The sequence below is a fragment of the Ambystoma mexicanum genome, chromosome 7q (genome assembly GCF_040938575.1).
Source record: "Ambystoma mexicanum isolate Mex_15411 chromosome 7q, UKY_AmexF1_1, whole genome shotgun sequence".
Lineage (NCBI taxonomy): Eukaryota > Metazoa > Chordata > Amphibia > Caudata > Ambystomatidae > Ambystoma > Ambystoma mexicanum.
In genome coordinates, this window is record NC_090941.1 from 561,456,184 (window position 1) to 561,474,936 (window position 18,753).

The 18,753-nt window shown below is 48.4% G+C and overlaps 1 protein-coding gene across 2 annotated transcripts in view; it reads right to left on the reverse strand.

Annotated features, from left to right (window-relative positions):
• The window catches only part of INTS6 (integrator complex subunit 6), a 1,045,054-nt gene that overhangs the window by 179,099 nt on the left and 847,202 nt on the right, over nucleotides 1-18,753 (reverse strand). The window contains exon 16 of one of the 2 annotated variants that reach the window (XM_069640441.1): nucleotides 12,818-12,931. The exons of the other annotated variant lie outside the window; for it this stretch is intronic. Coding sequence (XP_069496542.1) covers nucleotides 12,818-12,931 — 114 coding nt within the window. The remainder of the gene's footprint in view (nucleotides 1-12,817; nucleotides 12,932-18,753) is intronic. 2 annotated transcript variants of the gene reach the window in all.

Genomic DNA, 18,753 nt, shown 5'->3' on the forward strand with positions numbered 1-18,753 from the left:
TGTGCCTAGGTAATCTCAGGGAGCTATATAGATCCTCCGTTTTCTATCTGTATTGAGCTGATGTAGTTCTTATAGGCTGCCAAGGGACGCCCTCCGCACTGGGCTGTCTTGTTATCGGTATCGACTCGTATTGACAGGAGGAAACCATCTTTAGAGGGTTCTTCCAGCGCCTTACTGATCGCGTGGGGCATAGCCGTAGCCTTTATATGGATGTATGCCTTTGCCGTCGATCCTCTGTGGTACGGTTCCACTCTCACATAGTCTTCTGCTCACAAGCTTTTTAGTAACAAAGTCGAGCTGAAGATGTTTCTCACAGTCCTCCTGTTCAGCACGATCTTTTCCCGATTTTTGTTTGATTGTTCTAGTTTCAAGGTTACAATTCCTTGAGATTGCTCTTTCGAGCTGTAGTTAGAAGCTCTCCCTCGTTCGTTCGATGGATGTCTCGTTCGGTTATATACTTTCTCACTCCTGTCAACATCATAGTGTTTATCGGTTCTTGCTTGAGAGTAGTGTGCCAGCCTGTCTGCTGATTTTGCTCTTCTGTTCAAGTGTTCTTTGTGGTCTCTGTTTGGATTTTCTGTACCACTTGTCTTAGTTCTTTTTGGAGAGCGTGGCGCATTTAGTTGTTTTTCTCTGCAATGCTCTCTGCGCTGACACTCGTCCAAATGTTTGCTTTTTGGTTCTTTCTCGCTATAAGATTCACTTTGATTTTCTTCTTCATCGCTATGAGCATACTGCGACAGTTCCATGGCGGATTGGTCCGCTAGAAAGTCATTTATTGTTTTGGGGAATTTGCAGAGGGGGTGCTTGGACCTTGTTCTTTAGCAGTTCCCCTACTGGTCATGCTGTTTGCAACCCTCCCTTTCTTTGTTTCCCCTTCTTTTTCCACTGCTACAGTTGTTTTTGTATTATGTTCTACTGCAGCCCTAGGGCTGAACTCTGTCCTTTTGGTTAATTTCAGTATCACTTCTTTGTGAGTCGTGTCCGATTTGTTTGTTTTACTTTGTCCCTTTGTCACTATTCTTTTCCTTTCGTCTGTCGTCTCGACCTTACGACCGGTTCCACCTGCCTTCTGGATTCTAGGCGATTTGGCCCCTTTTTTGGGCGAACTGGCTTTAAAGAAGACGACCTCCGGTAGGTTGGATTTGCCTACCTCCTTTGCTGGTATGGGAGTTGAAAATACTAAAATTGCTACCGTTTTGGTCTTCTCTAAATACACCATTTTGGTGTGTGTATTCCGTTTGCATTGATTGTGCTGTCCGCCCCGTTTTTTTCAGTTCTTTCTCTGTGTTGCCTTTGGTGGTTCTAATTGGGCTGGACTCTATGCCACTTGCGGGTTTGGTCGGAGTTCTATCTCTGGGAGTTTTGTTTATTTTGTTCTGCGGCACTTATGTATCCTTCTAGAAATATAAGTTTTGTATGCATCATAGCTATCAATGTCGCCTGATCTTTCAAAGGTTCATTGATGGTTTCGTAGAGTTTGCAGAAGGGGTTCAGAGCAATCGTGAGTGCTGACATTACTGTGGTCATATCGGGATTTTTGTTGGAGTGTCTTTGGGCGTCATTGGCCGTTTATCGCCATAGCTCTGGCGCCTATTCAATAAGTTCAAGAAAGCTTCCTGTGTATTTGCCCTTATCGGTGAATAAAGTTTTGATATAACTGGTAAGCTCTTGCGTGGTTTCAGTGGAGGTTCCTCTTGCGGTTTTTCCTTTCTTTGTCGTTGTGGCGTTTCGGTTTCATTCCGCTTTGGGGGCTCCCCTTGATTCTAGGTATTCGTTGGTAGTTTATCAGCCACTATGTCATTGTTGCAACCAGATTCTCCTCATTTATAATACCAGATGCCCCGACATTGCCTTCTGATGACTTCTGCGGAAGAATGTCCTTGCTAGCTTCAGGTGGCTTGATGTTGCTCAGAGGCAGATCATTTAAATTTATATGGTTATTCGTTTGTCTTCACTGACCCTTCGTGAGGGGAGATTGAGCTCTCCGTTGGGTGTGTTTTTTTTTTGTTGTTTGCCTCCTGTTGTGTAGCTGGAGATTCCATCTCAGACAGCGGGGAACTAGCCGTTCGAACTGCGCCGGTTTGTTTTGCACACACGGATGGCCCGTTTTCCTCACTTTTGGTGCTGGTTCCTTTAAAGCTTCAAGGATCTCCGGTCCGAGAGCACTTCAAGATGGTCATGGCTTCTTTTTCCGAGATTATTTGTCACATAGTTTGCAGGGATGTGTAGCGCCGCCTTTGCTGGCTCCTCCCAGTGGGCGAAAGGCTGCAGAGCCTCGCTCACCCAGCAGCCCTGCGGCAGTCCTGCACATACGCGGGGATTGAGAAGACGGTTTCCCCGCCACGGCGACCAAGGCCCCCTGATAGGTGAGTGGGATTTCCGCATTTTCACTGATGTTCACCGTTTTGTCCGATTGTTCTTCTGCGGACGTTAGGTTCGTAGATGACTTTGGTGGCGTCTTTGTGAGGGCGCAATTTTGCCGAGGCCCTGCGTCCGCGGAAATTGCAGGCGCTTCGACCGGCTCAGCTGCGGGATCACTCCCCGTCGTCGCCCCTCTGGCCGCCGACGGGGAGGATCTAACCGCCGCCCGCTCAGGTCGGTGATCGAAATCCACAGTCGCTTCACTAGCATGTTGTGGCGACTGGGGCTTAGTTTCACCTTCCTCAGTTGCAGCCACCAAGCCAACGTTTATCTGTGCCATGATGAGAGATGTTGTCTTTTGGTATCCTGGGTGCGGCGTCTCACCCTTTCGTTGGTGGCCACTGGCACACAATCTTGGAGGCGCTGATAGGAGAAGTTTTCTCGCAGCTAAAGAACGGATGGAGATAGCTTAGAACTTCTGAGACAGCGATTATCAGTCTTGCCTTCCATTTGTGAAAGTTCCATTGTTACCAGGGGATTGTGTAGAGTCGCGGGTTGAGACATGTCCAAGAAGTCCTGCCGGCCTGACAAAGACTGCAAAGAATGCTCCAACTTCAGCGACGAGCTCTGCGGCTCCCAGCAGTATTTGTAGGTCCTCCTACAATCTGTAGCAAAAGCAGTAGAAAGCAGACTGGATGCAAAATTGAGCCAGAAAACGCTAGGTGGAGAGCTCTCTGCAAAGACTGCTCCAACCTCAGCGACAAGCTGTGGTCTATTTTATTAACTTGTGCCTTTTTACTCCCATTTAAAGTAACTGAAATGCCATTTTGCTCCTATTTCAGGGGAGCCCAATTTACTCAGAAACGTATTGGTTTGGTATTGAAGGAACAAGTTACTTACCGGTAACTGTTGTTCTCCAGCATGGGTCTGGCATGGATTCACATGCTCATGAATATTCCCCGTCGTCAGGCTGGGAATCCTCGGTAAAGAAAAATCAGTATCAGTTTTGTTTCTTATCTGTCTTTCTTAGTAGTAACCAATCACTGATCTGTGGGTCATATTGCCCCCAACCAATGACTGCCCTCTCCCTAAGCCCCGCTTTCTGGCAGCCATCCTCAGATTTGGTAGCATGCCAAGTGGCAGAATGACCAAGTGAAGAGCCGCAGAGGGCGTTACGCTCACTTGAACCCCACAGGGGTGTCAATCGGACCCGGACAGCTGCAGTCTCTGTCAACGTGATGCGTAGTGCAGAGATGACTGTCTGGACTGGCCCGCCTAGTCTTGTCTGCTGGACCCAAAGAAGTATTTTCCTGCAAGTGGAGACAGGGATTAGCCACCTGTGGGTTTTAGTGATGGCCTCCCAACTGTTCTCGCTCTCCCCCACTAATCACCTCCGATATCCCCTTAGTAACCTCACCTTATGTTTGTAAAAGATGAGCTCTCCATCCTGCGTGTCTTGCAGGGGCGTGTAGATACCAGTTACTTCACTGGTTTGAAGGCGTTGGGAGAGTTCCGTTAAGCATTGACTCTGAAGTCCCAGATGGGATTGGTAAGTATGAAGTTCAAAGAGTTCAATGTGCCCGATGTTCACTCTTGTCCCCTTCTTTCCTTAAGTTGCAACAGAGTTCGTGAGAAGAAGGTCTTGTAGCTGCTGCTGGCGTTCAGGTAAGAGTCTGTGTTACCCAACGCTGTCCGGTAACTATTGCATGCGTTAACGTGTTGTTTTTCTCCCTCTTTACAGGTGGTAAATCAGGTAAGTCTATGGTGGTAAGAGGTAATTGTTGATTCCCTTGGCTCACCTTGTTATTCTTGTGCCCCTAGGTGCCAGAGTATGGCGAAGAAATGATGGACAGTGCCGGATCGAAAGATGCTGTGAGAACTGGTGAGTATGGCGCTGTGCTGGAGCTGGCGAAGCGACACTTGCAGGACTGATGTACTTTCCAGGTCGGGAGATGAAATGGATCCGAAATCAAGTGAGGAATTTGAAATAAATTCGTTTTCTAACCTTGTCCTTTTCTTCCTCTTTATTCTAGGAGCTCCGGATTCGAGGCGGGCGTGGCAGAAGACTGGATGCTGGCTGCAGGCATGGTGAGAGTCACGCTGCTGGATGCAGAATAACACGAAGCATGTGCTGCTGTTCGGGCGTGGTTTAAATAGCCTCCAAAGTAGTCCCAGGAAAGAAGTTCCCCAGGACCACACCCGAGTAAAAAAATAGTCCCTGTAGTAAAATAGTCCCATCCAGGCATCATGTTGGCTTGGATTTATTTGCAGCATGGTCTGCATGAGGTAAGTAATGTCTATGAGCCTGGCGCCAGGACTGATTTTTAATTATGAGCCTGGTGCCTACGGCGCCAGGACTGAACCCAGACAGCCCCTAGCTGGAGCTGCTGGGGTTTTTGTAAATGTCTGGATGCCTGCTCCTAGGGCTGATGGGCTTGATCCGGATGCCCGAGGGTAGGCATCATGACAGAGGGGTAGGTGGGGGGTTTGCATGTGAATCCATGCCAGACCCATGCTGGAGAACAACAGTTACAGGTAAGTAACTTGTTCCTTCTCCAGCATGGGGTCTGTCATGGATTCACATGCTCATGAATAAAAGAATACATAGCAGTATACACATGCACAACCACGGGAGGTGGCAACAGGCTCAACATTAAGCAATAAAAAAACTCAACATTAAGCATCTCTCACCTCCTCACCAGGCTCACCTTAAGCGAACGGGTCGCGCAGCACTGCTTGGCCAACCCTGGACTCCTCCCTGGAGTCCCGATCGACGCAGTAGAATCTTGTGAAGGTGTGCGTCGACCTCCACGTAGCAGCCCTGCAGATGTCCAGAAGGGGCACACCAGACAGGAACGCCGTGGTAGCAGCGATCGCTCTGGTCGAATGGGCTCTCGGACGGCCGGGCAGCGGACGGTTTGCCAACCGGTGGCAATGCATGATGCAGCCGGAGAGCCATCTGGAAATGGAAGTCTTCGAGAGAGCCTTCCCTTGATTCACAGACCCAAAGTTCAAGAACAGTTGTGACGTTTTCCGAAAACTCTTTATGCGGTTCACGTAGAACTTCAGCGCTATAGCTACATCCAGCGAGTGCAAAGTCCTCTCGGCCGGCGTCGAAGGAGACGGAAAGAAAACTGGTAACACCAAGGGCTCGCTGAGGTGGAAGTCCGACGGCACCTTCGGCATGAAGGAGGGGTGCGTCCTCAGCACTACCCTCGGGTCATGAAAAGTCAAGTATGGAGGCTTGCAAGATAGGGCCTGAATCTCACCCACTCGTCTTGCAGAGGTGATGGCCACGAGGAACGCCGTCTTCCATGACAGGAACTTCAAAGGCGCCGAATGCATAGGCTCGAATGGGGCTCCCATGAGCCTGGTCAGCACCACACTCAGCTCCCACGCCGGGGCAGGGGCCTTCACCAGCGGGAATGATCGGAATAGTCCCTTCATGAATTCCTTGACCAGGCGATGAGACCACAAGGACGCCCGTCCCGTAGTCCTGGTGTATCGGGAGATGGCAGCCAGATGTATGTTTATGGAGGCGTGAGCCAGTCCAGCTTTGGCTATCGACAGTTGGTACGACAGCACTTGAGGGGCCGTAATCCGCAGAGGGTTAATCTTCTGTGCACGGCACCAGACAGAGAACCTCTTCCACTTATGACCGTAACACTTGAGAGTCGAGGACTCCCTGGCCTTTGCAAGAACCTCTCTGCAATCAGCCGGGATATCGTACCCTTCAAACTCTAGTGCTGCAGGAGCCAGGCCTGCAAGTTCAGCGACTGTGGGTCGTGATGGAGAATGGCGTCTCCTTCTCTGGAGAGAAGATCCGCGTCCGGCGGCAGCTTGACTGGTGGGGACGTCGACAAGTCCAGAAGGTCCGGGAACCAAATCTGCCTCGGCCACACCGGTGCGACGAGGATCATCCTGCACCTGGACTTCTTGAGCTGGTTGATGAGGCAGAGCAGCAACGGCAACGGGGGGGAACGCGTATAGAAACAGGCCATCCCAAGGGAACGAGAAAGCATCGCCCATGCTCCTCGGCTGTGGGAACCTGCTGGCAAACCTCTGGCACTTGGAGTTCGTCGCCGTCGCGAACAGGTCGATCTGGGGCTTGCCCCATCGTTGGAAGAGTCGATCCACTTGGTCCTGGCGCAGTTCCCACTCTTGGCACGAGCGCAGCTCCCTGCTGAGTGAGTCCGCGACTGTGTTTTTTATTCCTGCCAAGTGAAAGGGAACCAGAAACATCCATTGGGCGACAGCCCAATGCCACAGATCCTGGGCCTCCTTGGATAGGGCTGGGGATCTGGTGCCTCCTTGCTTCCGTATATAGAACATCGTGGTGGTGTTGTCGATCCTCACCACTTTGCCCTTGAGGGACGGAAGGAACGACTTGAGAGCCCAGAACACTGCTCGGAGCTCCAGAATGTTGATGTGGAGAGACCTCTCCTCCAGGAGCCAAAGGCCTCTTGCGTGGAGGTCTCCGGTGTGGGGCCCCCCCCCCAACCCTCCAGAGAGGCATCCGTTGTCACCGTCACCTGAAATGCCGGGATTTGAAATTCCGTGCCTGTCGTGAGGTGAGCACGGATGCCCCACCAAAAGATCGCCCGACGGAACTCCTCGTCGAGAGAGATCCTGTCCTCGAAACAGCCCCTCGCTTGGAGCCAGCGGGCGTTGAGAAACTCCTGTAGCGGACGCATCCGAAGTCTGTAAAGGGGTACAAGGTAGATGCATGAGGACATCATCCCGAGGAGGGACTTGATGGACCTCACCCTGGCCACGGCCGTGGCTAGCAGGCGCCACACCTTGCCCAGGATGGTCTTGGTTCTCTCCTCTGAAGGGGAGGCCAAATGCCCCACTGTATCGAGCTTCGCTCCCAGAAACAGTGCTATCTGCGATGGAATCAGGTGGGATTTGGGGTAGTTGATGGCGAACCCCAGCTCTGTGAGCAACCGGACGGTCCTCACTGTGTGTTCGACGGCGAGTTCCCTTGTCCTTGCCCGGATTAGCCAGTCGTCCAGGTAGGGGTAAACATGGATCCCCTGCAGACGGAGCCGCGCCGCCACTGGTGCCAGGCACTTGGTGAAAACCCTGGGTGCCGACTTTAATCCGAACAGTAGGGCCCAGAATTGGTAGTGGCGTCCCTGAACCACGAACCTGAGAAACTTCCTGTGCCTTTTTAGGATAGGGATGTGGAAGTAAGCATCCTCCAGGTCTAAAGATGATAGGAAGTTGCCTTCCTCCAGCTGTCCCAGCACGTGCTGGAGGGTGACCATCCTGAATTTCTGCGCCTTGATGTACTTGTTTAAGCGACGCAGGTCCAGGATGGGGCGCCAACCGCCTGTCTTCTTCTTGACGAGGAAGTACCTTGAGTACACTCCGGAGCCCCGGAGCCCTCTGGGGACGAGCTCGATGGCACCTTTCTTGAGCATCGCCTTTACCTCCGACAGTAGTTGAGGGACGCGATTTTCCTTCCTGGCCACGGGAGGAATGCGAGGGCACTTCTTTTGGAATTCCAGCGAGTGCCCGTTGGCCAGGGTGTCCAACACCCAACGGTCGGTGGAGATGGACTCCCACACACTGACGAAATTCGTCAGCCGGCCTCCCACCGGGGTGCTTTGGTGGGGGCCCGACAACCCGGGCGGGTCAGTCTTGCTTGGAGGCGTCCTTGCCGCCTTGGCCTCCTTGGCAACGGCGGCGGGAACCCCCTTGCTTGCCGTGACCTCAGTAGGCCTCCTGAGAAGAGGAGCGGGCCGCCTGGTGGTAAGTGGAGGAACCTCCGCTGGATTCTTTGGAGGCACCCTGTCTGCCTCCGGAGCTCCGAAAGGGCCGCCACTGTTGAAGTACCCTCAGGGCCCGGGCCGTCTCCGAGTCGGTCTTGATGGCCTGTAGGAACTCATCCACCGCCTTACCAAAAAGATTGTTGCCGTCGAACGGCATGTCCAACACCCTGGTCTGGACGTCCTGGCTAAAGTCTGTCGCCTTGAGCCATCCTCGTCGTCGGAGGCAAACTCCGTTGCCCAGTTGGCAAAATCCGGTATCGGCAATGTCCGTTGCCACCGTTATGGCGTGATCCGACGCCACCTCGCCTTCTTACAGAATTTCTAGGGCCTCCGCCCTTTTGTCATCAGGCAGGAAGTCTAGCAGGGGAGCCATCTTGAACCAGAGCTCCCTGTCGTAGCGGGCCACGATCGCTAAGGCATTGGCCGCCTTAATCGTCGTCGCCGCCGTCGTCCCATAGAGTCCAAATTCTTCCCCTCGCTGTCCGGCGGGGAGGTGGAAGTTGAAGCCGCCGCACCCGCTGCCTTAGCCGCAGCCGAGATGACCGAGTCCTTCGTGGGCTGGGCCCTGAGGCACAAGGGTACTACTTCTCGTACCTGTCCCTCTTGGCTGGTGTCGTGGAAGGGTTCTTGAGGACAGCAAGTCCCTCCCCAAATGTCGTCGAGTAAAGGCACTGCGAGGACTGTCTTCCTCTTGGCCTCCTGTCGTTGGTACAGAAACCCCTCCTTTTTCTGCTCTTCAAGGCAGAGCTGGAAGAGCTCGGATGCCCTGGTTATCATGGCATGGAAAGAGTCAACCTCGTCGGCTGGGGACGTCCGTGTGGGGGGGGTGACGACGGGATGTCTGCTGTGTCATCGCCGCCGTCATCGTCCGTCCCCGTTGCTGTATCTGTCGTCGTATCCTCTCTAGGGTCCGGCGAGGGGGATGAGGGGTCCACCGGTCTTGCAGGCACAAAGGGCAGAGCGGGGTGGACCCTCCTCCTCTTGTTAGGAGGGCTTCCCGACGGGCCTGGTTCTGGATCTTCCGTCAGGGTCCGTGGTAATCTCGTCCTTATCTCGGTGCATAAGGATTGGATTGCCAACAAAATGGCCGCCGAGCTATCTTGGGGCTCGGGCAATGGCTGCGACGGACGGGGTGGCCGTTCCACTAGGCCCTGTTCGTCGTCGTCGTTGCTATCTTCGATCACGTCAGCAGGGACCGCTCCCTGGGATCGAACCTTCTCAAACCTCTCGTTGAGGCCTATGAACCTCTCGTTGAGGCCTATGAACCTCTCATTGAGGCCCTTCTCGGTTTCCACAGTTCCTCCTCAGAGGCTGATTCCGAGTCTGTAATGTCCACCGCCCCCCCTCCTCTTTTTCAGCCGGGGGCTTCACGGGGGTCTTAGCGATGGGCTGGAAAGAGGAATCCCTCCGCGGTGGCATGGATACTCTGGGCCCGGCGGGCGTTTCCACAGGCGTAGTCTCAGCTGGCTTTGCCAGGGTCGCAGCGACCACTTCGGTAGAGGCCTTTGCCGGATGGATCAAAGCCTTCATCACCTTAGGTGCGTCCTGGGCCTTCGCCTTGGGGGGGGAGGGTCAGCGCCTCGCTCCTCCTTCGAGATCGACCGGGTCCGCTCCAGCAGCCTACCCGGGTTCTCGGACTTCCTCTTCCCCGAACCAGAGCACTGGCTCGTGGTCGAACGTGCCGGGGAAGTAGCACCCTGCTTGGCAACCGAAGAGCCCGACCTTTCGGCGCTCCCGGTGCGCGCGGACTCGCAGTGCTTGGCATTCTGTTGGGCCCCCGTCGCTGGGGCGCCCTCACAGGACTTAGAAGCCCGCTCAGACATCTTCTTCGCCTTCTCACCTGCTGTGCCCTTCTCCAGCCAGGCAACGAGGCTGGAACGACGATCTTGTTTGGTCCGTTCCGAAAGGTTCTTGCAGAACGCACAGTCTTTCTCCACGTGCGTCTTGTCCTCATGGAGGCAGTAGAGACATCGCAAATGCTTGTCCTCCTTGAAAACGTTCTGTAATCTGCATCCAGGGCAGCACCTGAACAGCTTGGATCCGGGCGTCGAGCTTCCCTTGTCCTGGGCCATGTCCGTTGAGGTAGGCCACAGATCTTTCGGAATCCTCCAAGAAGTATAAACTCGACAAAAACTTCACCCTTGAGGGGCGTAGAGAATTCCGAAACGGGTCCCCGTTATCGGAAGTAGAAACGGTGGAGCTTGAGGCTCGATTAAACCGAAAAAGAGAGAAAATCTCCTGAAAAAACATGAAAACGCAGTAAAAAACTCGAGCTAAAGACAAGGACTCCCAACATTTGAGCGTGCGGTAAAAATCTGAGGGTGGCTGCCAGAGGCGGGGCTTAGGGAGAGGGCAGTCATTGGTTGGGTGCAGTATTATCCAGAGATCAGTGATTGGTTACTACTAAGAAAGACAGATCAGAAACGAAACCGATACTGATTTTTGCGTATTCCCAGCCTGACGACGGGGAATATTCATGAGCATGTGAATCCATGCCAGACCCCATACTGGGGAAGTATATTTGTTCATGATATTAAGTTGCCTCCTTCTAGTGAATGTTTTCTAAATGACTGTGATAAATTAATAAGTGTTTTACCAAGAAACCTCAAGTACAAGGGTCTATTTGAACTACTGTGATTGTAAGATCTCTGTGTAACATCCTTTTACTGCTCACATTCCCTCTTGAGATAAGCCTGGCTGCTCAGCTCGCTACCAAAAACTATGTAGTACAGTCCTAATTGTATGTGGTGGTCCCAGAGGGTACTGCATGCAAATCTGCCTAACAGTAACCTCTTTCTTTCCTTAGAAACTGTTTTGCCATTCTAAAAGGAAAGTAGATGTAAGGTTAAGTGTTACTCACCGGAGTGACTAACGTACTTCTAGTCAATAGTCCCCTTTTCCACATCCTGTATTGGCGACCCTCATGAGGGGCAGAAACAGAACCTCTTTTCCGCCAGAAAAAGACATTTCCCCTTTAAATCTACTGGCGCACGGCCCCAGGAGCTTTGGCTCCCTCAACCCCGCCCACCGGCGCCACACTTTAGTTCCCCTCTTGACGCATTGGCTGTATTACACTTTAACAACCTCACTGGTCTTTATTATATGGGCATGGCTGGTGGGACGTATGTAGGAAAAGGGACTATGGACTAGGCGTATGATAGTCACTCAGGTGAGTAACAATTACTCCTACGTCCCACCCCCTTTCCTCCATCCCGTATGGGCGATTACAACTGGCAACGCCCTGGGGAGGAGAGGCTGACCCTCCAGGCAAATAGATAACGAAGCACTCCTTGGCCGAACGCTGTATCAGCCTTGGCACTAGTATCCAAGCAGTGGTGCTTGCAAAAAGTCAGTGGCCCAAGTTGCCGCCCTGCTGATCCCCTGCCAGGGAACGTGGTGCTGGAACACGACTGCTGTCACCTTAGCTCTCACTTCATGCGCATGCATATGGAAAAGGGGACGGAGGTGTGGAACTGGTGGGCAGGGTTGGGGGAGCCTTCTCACGCCAGTAGATTTAAAGGGGAATGTCTTTCTGGATAAAAAAGGTTCCGTTCCCATACAGGAAGGAGGAAAGGGGAAGGGACGTAGGAGTATATTACTCAACTGTGATTTGGTTGTGCGTCTTCCCAAAAGTAATGCTGTTGGTTTCACTTCACTATTCTTGTTAGGATAAATGCTTCCCCTGACTTGCGGTTAGGCTGTGGAGAATAAGTCTGCATTGGGTTTTACATACATAGACCAACTGAGTCATTCATAAAGTGTAACACTGTGTGTTGCTTTCCCTGGTCTGTTGTAGACAGACACAAAAATGTCTTGGGTTTATACTTGCCTTTAAGTTGCTTATAGCATGTGTAGAAAGTGTATAGGTTTTACTTACCTCGAGTATAAGTGCGTTCTCCTAAACTATGTTAGAGCTCTTGCTTCCCTTAGACTTAACTGAAAAGCAACTGTAATTTAATATTACACCCAAAGGTCCAACTCCCCTAGAATAACTTATCCTGAATTAAAGTTATAGGTGTTTTACTGTCCCTAGAATAAGTGTTCCACTATTTACAAAAAGTGTATTGTCCAGTTGGTTTACTAAGTGATTTCTTGCTGAGTGTCACGGTACAACTGCTAGGGTCTACTACCCTTATATTACTGAAAGTAATCTAAAAAGTAACTTGGTTTGAATTCCCTAGAACTCCTGTTAGGTGCTTCAAATTAGGTTATACGCTTTGGTCTGTGTACCTTCAAGCATAGTGTTGTGTTTTTCTATAATATATGTTTATATGATCTGTGATGGTACTTATTTCCCCCAAGATTTATCAGGGCCTACTAATATTTAAATAAACCATTTATTTTTACAATACATAATGTTTCAGTGTTTCTTTGGACCATTTGTATAACAATTTCATTGTACTGATTCTACAGCCCTCTCTCCCTCCTAAGATAAGCCTGACTGCTCCATCTACACTACCCTGAACTCGGGTGGTACAGCCTTATACTAAGAGTAGAGTCTTGTACTGCCTCAATTGAATGGTTTTACTAAGCAGTTGGACTTCAGAAAAACTGAACATTTATGCCACCAGTCAGAGAGGAGATGTCTAAAAAAAGGGAAGAAAATCCCCTTAAATTAATGTTCTACCTTTCAACTCTCTTTATCCATTATAGCGCGTTGCACGGTTCTCACTTACCTCCATTTTTGATGCTCTGGGACAAAATACCCGTTGTAGGGACGCCAAATGTCTGCTTATCTCTTTCCTCTATTGTGGTACCTCTCAGTGGGTCACCTTCTCTTTCCACTGCATCTAGAAAAGTGAAGTACACATCCCAGCCTGTCAAATATATTCCAAATGATAAAGCTATCACAACAGGCTCTTGATGCCACACTGGGCACTGATTGGCAAGACAGGACTTGAATTTTAATGTTTGTCATTTGTTTTTTTTTGTACACCGCTAGGAGTACAAAAGGTTGTAAGCAGTGGGGCATAGTACGGCACCTACTTGTGTCCTGAAGAAGGCTGGAGCATCAAAGGGCCATAGTGAAGGGCTCATATATTCTGGCCGAAACACGTGTTGACGACCATTTGTTGTTAAGAAATAGACACTGTCAAAAAGCAATTGGATGTATTGTAATTTGGTAATCAGACTGTTCTTGTGAAGCCCCCATCAATTTAAAGGGCCTGTATATATTGTTGTAATTGGGCTATGGTGAGAGAGAGATTCTTAATGGTGAGGCATGATTAGTTTGGTATGTATGTACTTGTGAAATATTGTAAAAGTTAGTGACAGGAAGATATTTTATTAATGTATATCACTGAATGGTGGTAATTTATATTGAAAAAATAAAACTGTTCTTAAAGAGGAAAGTTGCATGATTAGAAGTCAATCTAATCAGTTCTGTCCATCACTTTTGGTCTTGATCTTTGTGTGCGTTATACAAGATTAGGCCTCACGAAAGCCTGGATAATAGAGTATTACACAAATATCACACAAAGCAAATATCTTTGGCTCCTACAAAGAAAAAACAGGCTTGTGGAAGATTGCACTCCATTCACTAGGGCGTAATTCTATTTAAATATCTGGGCATTACGTGAAGCAACAAGCAAATCAACGCTGGACTATTGTAATGCATTATACCCAGCCCAACCTGTGTATTTGGTAGACAGGCTGCAAGTTGTACAAATTTCAGCCGCTCGTGCCGTTTCTGGTTTGTCAGCTCACAATCGTATTTCTACAACTTTACATATCCTTCATTGGCTCTCATCAGCACACAGTATTGAGCTCAAATCTTTGAGTTTAATTTACGGAGCCTTCTATGGTCTGGCTGCCGATTATTTTACAGCCAACGTTCTGCTGTATGCCCCCTCTCAGCTACTCAGATTGCCATCTGATTTCTTGATCCAAATTCCCATAGTATCGATCTAGAACTGGCGGCCGGGCTTTTTCTGTTGCGGCCACCAATCTATGGAAGAAGCTATCCCGCACTTTGCGAAGGACTGTGGATTATTTGTCTTTGACGCTGTCGTAAGACTCTTGTTTAAATCATTCCGGTTGACTTGAAGGGCCTGGTATTGATGTAGAATTATTGTGCCGCGCCAAAAATAATGTATGACCTAGATACATTTCCTGAGCTTTGCCCATCTGCAAGGGAAACAATGGAAAACCATGCTTGGGTTACCCCAATGTGTACCCGTTGAATGCATAAGCCTAGAAATGGGCATCACCATTATACACCTTTAGGGAGATTTTTCTTATTTATGCCAAATCCCATCTACCTGCAAGACCCTCAGTACTTTTTGCTGGACTCCTGGATTTTTTTTTTACTATTCTCCTGAATGAGGGGAACCTTTTTCCTCATTCATTCTTTTTGCTCCTCCCACGGAACCCCCTGTTCATTATGTTTTTACTTTATTTGATGGAGTCATGAGTTCCTCCATAATTGGAAAGGCATCTGTGTTTCACTTTTGCAGCACACAGCACCTTTTGTGCAGTGTTGCTGGGAGCCCTTTGGGCATTCCTTTTTATATTCTTTTATTTTCCTTGCACAAACTACTGTTCCCAAGGATAGGGGGGATACTTTTTATCCTGCTTACCTTTTCTTTTGTGAGATCAGCATACACCACCTTGTGCGGAATGCTGAGGGGTTACCTAGTATCCCCTTTTTCACTGCTCCTGTAACATTTCTGTTGCAGTGACAGGCATACCTGTCAGGCTAGTGGCGGTGGACGTGTTCTACTGACTTGAGTATTATTCCTACCCAGGGTGTGGTCAAAGATGCAGTAATGCACAGAAGGGTCTCCACTGACCCAAAATGGTGGCTCTTTTCTTTTTTTGACATTTCCTGGGTGCTTGTCCTTTCTTGGCCCTTCTGCCGTCCTGGGTGCGGGGTGGGGGGGGGGGGGGGGGTCCTGGTTTGATTTTTGTCTTCGGTGGGAATCCTTTGTGAAGCCTGCCAATGATCCAGTGTGTCTGTGAGGAAAGGAAGCAGGGTGGGGAGTCTGAAACTATGATGTTCTTTGTCTTTTGGCATGCCTGTCTGGAACCAGTTTCAACTGGGAGGCTGCCTGTTTTGAATGGTGCATGAATGTTGATTGGCTGGGTTCCTGGATACAAGGCGAAGATCCTGAGGCAAAAGACAAGTCGCCCATTGAAGACCTGAAGACTACAACCAGAGACTCCTGCAGCACCTTCCAGCGACCAGAAAGGTCTGATGAAGTACTGCTGCTGTCCTGCTCAAATTGGCATGGAAGCGCCAATGAGAACAACTTCCCTTGGACTGGTGGCCATAACCAGTCCCAAGACGACCTTCAATTCAAGCCATCCAACAAAGAACTGCAACCTTCCTGGGCTGCAAACCGCCAATACTCTGGGACCTCGAGCATGAGTGCAGAGCATACTCTTGCCAAGAACTAATCCTCCAGAAACTTTAATGGACTCCTTCCGGACCTCCAGAGGTAAGATCCCCCTCCACAAAGCCCCCTCACCGGAGTGCAGGACCGAGCAAGCGAGGTGAATCTTTCGGACAAGCAAAGTTCTCCCTTGGAGTCTGCACAAAGAATGCTTTGCTGGGAGCCCCCTCTCAACTGCTGCTGTGACATCCCTTCCAGAGTCCTTCCCTCTGTCACCAATACCAAAGAACAGGAGACTAGGTCCGGTGCTGCTGCCTCGTATAGGCGTCCAGCTTCAACTTCTTCATCATTCCTAAGGTACTGTGGAACTCTGGGTAATGAGTCTTTCTGTTGCTCTTTTGATGCTGGAGTGCTCATTCCGGTGTTGGTTGCTCGCCCATACACGATCACTCAGGCCTACTACTTGTGTGCATACAGGGAGCCTTTCCCAGAGGTCCCTGAACCCTCTTTTACGAACAAGATTGATACTTACTTGTAATTGAAGATCGACTGGAACTTTCCCACGGCTGTGCCTTATCTACTTTACCTCCAATCTGACTTTGAAGAACTCGTACTTAGATACGGATTGCCTGCTAAAGCCTCAAGGCCTCTGAACAGTATTTTCTGCAAAAGTGCTCACCTGCTAATGCTGGTGGGTGCTCATACATTTTATTCATACAACTGAATATTTTGAGTTACTGTAATAGGGTTTTACTTACCTTTGAATTGCATTAATGAATAAGTCTTTATTTTGTGGTTTACTCACCTGAAGTATTGAATTGTTTTTTCATTGCGTTTATTAGCTTTGAAATAGTACTTCCCAATCTGAAGATTTATCTTTGCCTAGTGTAAATAAAGTAAATAACTATTTTGTTATAACTGCACGTGTTTCTTTGGGCCTATTTATATACTAAGTTTTTTGTACTGACATACAGCTCACATCTCCCTCCTAAAATAAGCCAGGGTGCTCTGCCAGATTACCAAAACCTTTAGTACAGATTTATACTAGAAGTTGTATCTCTGTATACCAAGGGGATAGTTTTATAAAGTCCTACCATACGTGGACTATAGATAAACTGCCCTAAGAGACCCATCCTGCAAACTGAAGCAAAATGCTATATATTGAAGCTAATACGAGCCCGGAATGTCAATTGCTCGGTTTATTTGGGAGAGCATGTTATAGCTAGAGCTGCTAATTAATTCACTAGTACAAACCTTCAGTTCTTTTAAGAAATAGAATGGTTGCCTAATTTTCCCCACAATCTGACGGAGTGGACTAGGACCTTAAAGAAAAAAGCTTGCCTGTGGGACTGGAGGAAAACTTATGAATGCGTGAGAGACAAGAAATCCCTAAAAGGTTATAATGCTTTTATAATCAACATAATGAAACCTCAGTCTTACATTTTCAAGTTTCCTTCTCCTATACATCATAGCATTTTTATGATGTCAAGAATGAATATACTGTCCACTCTTGAAGTTTTGGGCCAAAGAATGAAGTTTCCTAGTGAAGAGATATTTTAGAGTATTTAATGACAAAACGAGTTTGGAAATATCTCTACATCTAGTAGCTCAGTCATGGCACACCTTCATATATACTACTTAGGTCAATTTATTTTCAAGGAAAGCCAGACGAGATCAGAGGAATTTTGGAGAAAATGTTTACAGGGTCAATCCATTTTCCTTGTTTTGGCATTTAATAAATCCTCTTCTGAGTCACAGATTAGTAAGTAAAATACATTGATTTTAAATGGGTAAACTTGAACATTGTTATAACTAGTTCTATTTTTACTGAACAAAAATAAATAAATTACCATGGTAAGGATGATACATTCATCAATACCTACATAATTATGTTTATTAATGAAGAGTTGCATGCAAGAACATTTCTTTTTTAATTACATTCTTTTCATTGTTCTATATTTAGCATACATTTCCATCATCAACTGTCCAATGTTTACGACATCTTAACTTTTGCAACCTGAACAAGTTCAACCCAATAACAAAATAACGAACCGCTTGTGTTTTCTACTGCAGCTTCTCTAGGAGCCAACTGTATGAGCTTTCCTTCCCATCAATACTCCGCCCGCTACCCATTCCACCGCAGCGCCCATATTCCGTCCACACGGTCTTAAAGTTCATTAATATCCAATGTTGATGTTCAGCATGTCGGAGGTTTCATGGGGGCTTATCTGGTGAGCTAAACAAAGAATGCACCGGGGAGTGCACATTTTTTCTAAATATTTAATTTCTTTTTGGTAATCAGTCTGAAAAGTTGATATAAAGGTAACACTATAATAAACAAATGAAAGCTAAACTGTGAGGGGAAAAACACCAACATGGTTATACAGTCAATACTATACAAAGAATAAGTTACTTACCTGTAACTCCTGTTCTCCAGCATTGGCATCTGTTAAACCAGAATTCCAAGTTCAGGGATTCTCTGACCACTTTCTGGGGTCCCTCAACGTATTGCTTTTCACCCAGTCTTTTTTTTGGTTCCTTCACCTCATTTTGGTGGCGAGGGGGACTGCTCCTTAAGTACCCCGTTCATTATTTCACATTTTACCCACCATTAGGTAGATTGTCCATGTTTATGTAAATCCCCTTCACCTGCGAGTCCCCCAGCACCTTTCGCTGGACTACTAGATTTTTTGCCAGTTCTCCCGAGTGAGTGGGAACCTTTTTTTGGGTACGGTACATCAATGTTTTTGGTGTTTGGCATGGAAGCAGAGAGATGCTTAACGATTTCCTAGGGTACATCAGTGGTATTGATCAAAGGATACACTTTACAGCAGAAATTGGAAATCCAGACACACATTATCCAGACGTACAAATCAGAGCTCAAGAATTGAAGATATCAACAACCCTCTTCACGAAAATAACTGACAGGCACGCCTGCTCCACAGATTGAGTGTTCACCTACTTAAAACTCTTAATGTACCAGAATCAAAAGGATCGTCAGTGACCCAAATGAATGTGAAATGGAAGTAGCTAAACTCCATGAGAAATTGAGAAAGAGGATACCCGAAGATCTGTATGCTGCTGTCGTTAGAACAAGGATATCCAAACGTGAAGACTTGCTGTAGAAGACGACCAAGCGCGAATCCCCAGGGATCGCGTTTTTTTCAAAATATTCTACACAGAGCCAACAAATCAAAGAGTAGTTTCAAGCAATGGAACATCCTGACCAGTGAACGCACAAGACATCAATTCCAAAATCCTCCAGCGTTTGCTTATCA